The sequence below is a fragment of the Buceros rhinoceros genome, unplaced genomic scaffold, assembly GCF_000710305.1.
Source record: "Buceros rhinoceros silvestris isolate BGI_N320 unplaced genomic scaffold, ASM71030v1 scaffold7569, whole genome shotgun sequence".
NCBI classification, from domain to species: Eukaryota; Metazoa; Chordata; class Aves; order Bucerotiformes; family Bucerotidae; genus Buceros; species Buceros rhinoceros.
In genome coordinates, this window is record NW_010433211.1 from 981 (window position 1) to 4,932 (window position 3,952).

At 45.4% G+C, this 3,952-nt stretch overlaps 1 protein-coding gene across 1 annotated transcript in view; it reads left to right on the top strand.

Annotated features, from left to right (window-relative positions):
- Nucleotides 1-1,327: 1,327 nt before the first annotated feature.
- Nucleotides 1,328-3,952, top strand: part of BRE (brain and reproductive organ-expressed (TNFRSF1A modulator)) — a 129,267-nt gene continuing 126,642 nt past the window's right edge. The window contains exon 1 of the mRNA XM_010144030.1: nt 1,328-1,479. Within this exon, the coding sequence (XP_010142332.1) occupies nt 1,352-1,479 (128 nt within the window). The 5' untranslated portion in view covers nt 1,328-1,351. The remainder of the gene's footprint in view (nt 1,480-3,952) is intronic.

A 3,952-nucleotide genomic window follows, 5' to 3' on the forward strand; every position in this document is an offset into this window, starting at 1 on the left:
GTAAGAATTGGTGCATTGAAGATCGTGACTGTTTTAGGAAGTTTTCCTTTATTAGTATTTGTGTTTTCTGCCAAGCGCTTGGCCTTGGCTTTGTTCAGCTGCACCCCGGGGAGCTGGGATAGCTCCTTGTTGCTGAGCGCTGCTTCATGCTCCTTCAGTGTGGATGGCTTTCACCAGAGCAGAACACGTAACTTTATTTATTTATAACCAGTACGGGAAAGTACCAGTTCGTAGAATACGGATTAGTGACCAACTTAACACTTGTAAACCAGCAGAGGATTTCCACCTCTGCCATGAGCCGTTCACGCTCTTTGCAGAGCGCTTCCTGACACGGCCCGCTTGCAGCCTTTTGTGAGAAGGTCAATCCAGTCTCGGTGTTTTTCAATTAAATGGATTTTTTGTATAAATACCTTCTAATGGCTGGAGTGTAAGAGCTCTCCTGCCCTGCAGAAGTGCGCTGGCCATCAGTCCTGTTGGCCGTAGCCATAACAGTATGTTAGCATCTGCACAGGCTGCTTGCCTTTCTCTTCCCCCCCTTCCCCTGCACTCCAGGCATTCTGTGGTGCAGTGGCTTAAAGCGTGCATGTGCTCAGTTCCTGCATTTCAGCAGCAGGTTATAGTGTGTGCTGGCTCAGTGGGGCCTAACGGGTTTAGTGTAAGGTCACACAGGTGCTTCGGGAAAAGCCACGTTTAAAACGTGTGTACGTCAGCTTCCTGATCCGCCTCGTGAGTGCAGGGGCCTTTCCAAGAGTGCAGGGATGCTGCGGGCAGAAAAGCAGCGTTAGCCCATCGAAGGCGTCGTGAAGCGCGGTCAGCACCTACCCAGCGAAGGGATGTAAAAGCAGTGCTGCTGATGGTTACGCTAGTGGTGGTGTGGAGAGATGATCAAACCCTTCATCCCATGGCCAGCAGTGCGGGGAGTCCCTCTCATTTCAGTGGCAGCAGAGCGGACGTGGCCTATCAGTTATTGACTGCTCACAGAAGTGCTCCCGGGAAGGGCTGGCCTCTGCAGGGCCAGACGGGCCTCAGTTTTATTCTGGTAGGGGTAGTCTTAATTAAAGGAGACGGGGTCACAAGTGTGGTTGTACATTGACATTGAGTAAAGGGGCTTCATTCAGTGTTGCAGAGAGAGGACAAAAAAGAAATCACCTGTGTTTGTTTTTTCTTTATGAAGCTGTGCACACCTCCGTCCCTCCACCTTCCCAAGCTGTTGTGTGCTTAGCTTTTTCCTTCTGACGTTTGCAGAGAGTGTGTGAATTTCCATCACATAAGTAGGATACTTTCTGATCTCGTTTTCTCCCCTTACCGTCCCTGTGCAGCTCAAGACAAAAGGAAAGAGGAACAAACTAAAATGTCACCTGAAGTTGCCTTGAATAGAATTTCTCCAGCACTCTCACCCTTCATTTCCAGCGTGGTCAGGAATGGAAAAGTAGGACTGGATGCGACTAGTTGTTTACGGATTACAGACTTGAAATCTGGGTAAGTGAGTTCCTCATCCCAAAGGAGCACCCACCCCCTCACAGTTAAGATGTCTTTTCAGGATGGGGTTTTACTGGGTTCATGTGCATTTGAGCATTTCCAGTGTATCTGGAGCTGACATATGGCTCCGTCATTTCTTGTCTTGCCACCATTTTGTAGTTTGGGAGCCTTAATTTGTCATCTGGTTGGCAGTAATAGTCTGGTTAAAACGCTTTAATTGCTGCCCATTGGTAGTGCTGGTTTTCAGTGGTGAGAGAAACACTTTTCCCTGTTGTTTATCACTTGCTTACTCCATCTTTTCTGTAAAGTAAAAACCTGAAGATAAATTGGTGTCACCTTATCTGTAGTCATGTACATGCTAAATAAGAAAAAAATTGACTTTTCCTTTCTTTGACCTCCCTCAAAATCAGTACATCAAGTGGCCGTAGAGCAGAGCGGGTTGAGAACCTTGATCTGCCCTCCCATTGGCAGATTAGTCAAACCCCTGAGTACTTTCACTTTAGTGAGGCTTTTTTGAAGAGAGAAATGACAGTGCAGAGGAAATGGCAGGTGGGGGCAAACGTAGATGACATCCATGTGAAGAAAGAGTAGTATGAGGACATAGAGGTTGGAGGTAAACAGGAGTTGTCAGAGAAATAGGGATGAGGTTCAGGATGTCAGTTGCAGAACTCCTTTCAGTCAGACTTTCAACTTAAAAAGTGGTACAGGAAGGGGAGGAAGAGGTGCTAGGTGGAACGTCTGAAGTGAAATAAAAAGCAGTTCCTGCTCTCAAGTGAATCTGACCATTTATTACTACCAGTTTAGAAGCATCGCTTTTGGGTAGCAGCGGTACGTTTCCTGACACCGCAAAGGGGCTGTAGGGGCATCTCTTCCGTAGCCCAGCTTGAGTTCATTGCAGAGCCTGTGGATGTTTTATGCTTTAACTGGCATGTGGTGCAGAAGATTTTGAAGAATAAAATAAATACAATTTTACTATAACCTTTAAGATGTTACAGTACTTCAGGTTAACTTTGAAGATAGAAGCATCTGGAAGCTTCTTGGTCAAGGGGAGAAGCTGCATGGCTGCTCCACTGTCACGTACCAACCATGCTGTTCCTCTGAGAGAAAATTAGGGGTTGCAGTAGTTACTCCACTCCTGACGAACCAGAGCTTTACAGTGTGTGACGAAACAAATTGCGCAGACTGAAAATCCATCCGTTCTCACATCTTAGGTTTTAGGAACTGGAGCTGTGGCTCTCAGGGAATCTAATGCGCTGAATACAGCCGTCTGTCTGAGGCCTTGCCGCTGAAAAGTGGAAGCAATTTCCTGTGCATTTCACCAGGGCAGAATGACGTCCTATCCGTTGACTTTGATTTGTAAATGACGAACATATTAAAGCCTTTAATTAGTGGAAAAGTCAATCCATACATCAGATGGTTTGAGTAAGGAACTTACTTTGCACTTTTATTGCTAAGATCAACTTCGTAGTTTTGTTGTGTTTTAGAAACTGCATTAAAGAGCTGACGTTAGATTAAGAGTATGAAGTATGATGATATGTTAATTTGCTTTGCTGGAAAGTGTGGGAGGGAAATATGTCATGGTAAGGAAATCCTATTGTTTTGCAGTCTTGGAGTATGTAAATGTTTTATAATAATACATTACTGTTCCATGATGTCTGTGCGCTTTACAAACTTATTAGACAAGACTGGTCTCAGCAGACACTTCCATACCTTTACGTCTTGAGTAGGACCTTCAGGATCTAGTCCTGTGTACAGGAATTCTGTGGCCACAGCTGATGCAGAGCGAGTCGGGGAATGCGGAGTACCCCCAAATGGAGCTTGGCGATACGGCGTGACAGGGAGGAAGGGAGCTCTTCCGTAGGAGCAGTAAGAACACGTTAGCAGCCGAGCCTGCGGAGCACTCACCTTCTTCCTTGTAAAAAGGGCTCCACAGTGAACAAAGCGTTAGGTCACATCCGAAACAGAGCACCTTCAGCAGCATTGATTTGGGTGATAAGAACACCCTGGCAGGCATCTCTGCTGGGTTAATAAAATACGTGCTTTGGGATGACGGAGCGCATCAAAGCGGTTTAACTCTTGCATAGGGTATGACTTTGTTCTAGACCCAAAGAGAACACTGCTGCCAATTGAGTTAATGCCATATATTGTATCGCTCTGTTCATCTCCAGAGTGTCTCTTTGAAATGATGACCTGTCTAATTAGATATGAAAATCTACTCGGAACCCACTGAATTGTGGCTAAGGCATTTATCTTAGCATCTATACATATAATCGTGGGAAAGACGTTCAATAGAGGAAGGTGATTATTAGGTAGATACAGAAACAGGGGACGTTTTGCTATGTGAAGGGTGTTTAATTATTGTGTAGTGTAGAACCCAATTATTAAGAGGCTGCTGCTTTTCCTGTGGTGTGCTACAGTAGTGAAAAGTGTGTTTGTGGTGGTCATTGCCTTTGAGAACTCTTTTTTTTCCCTA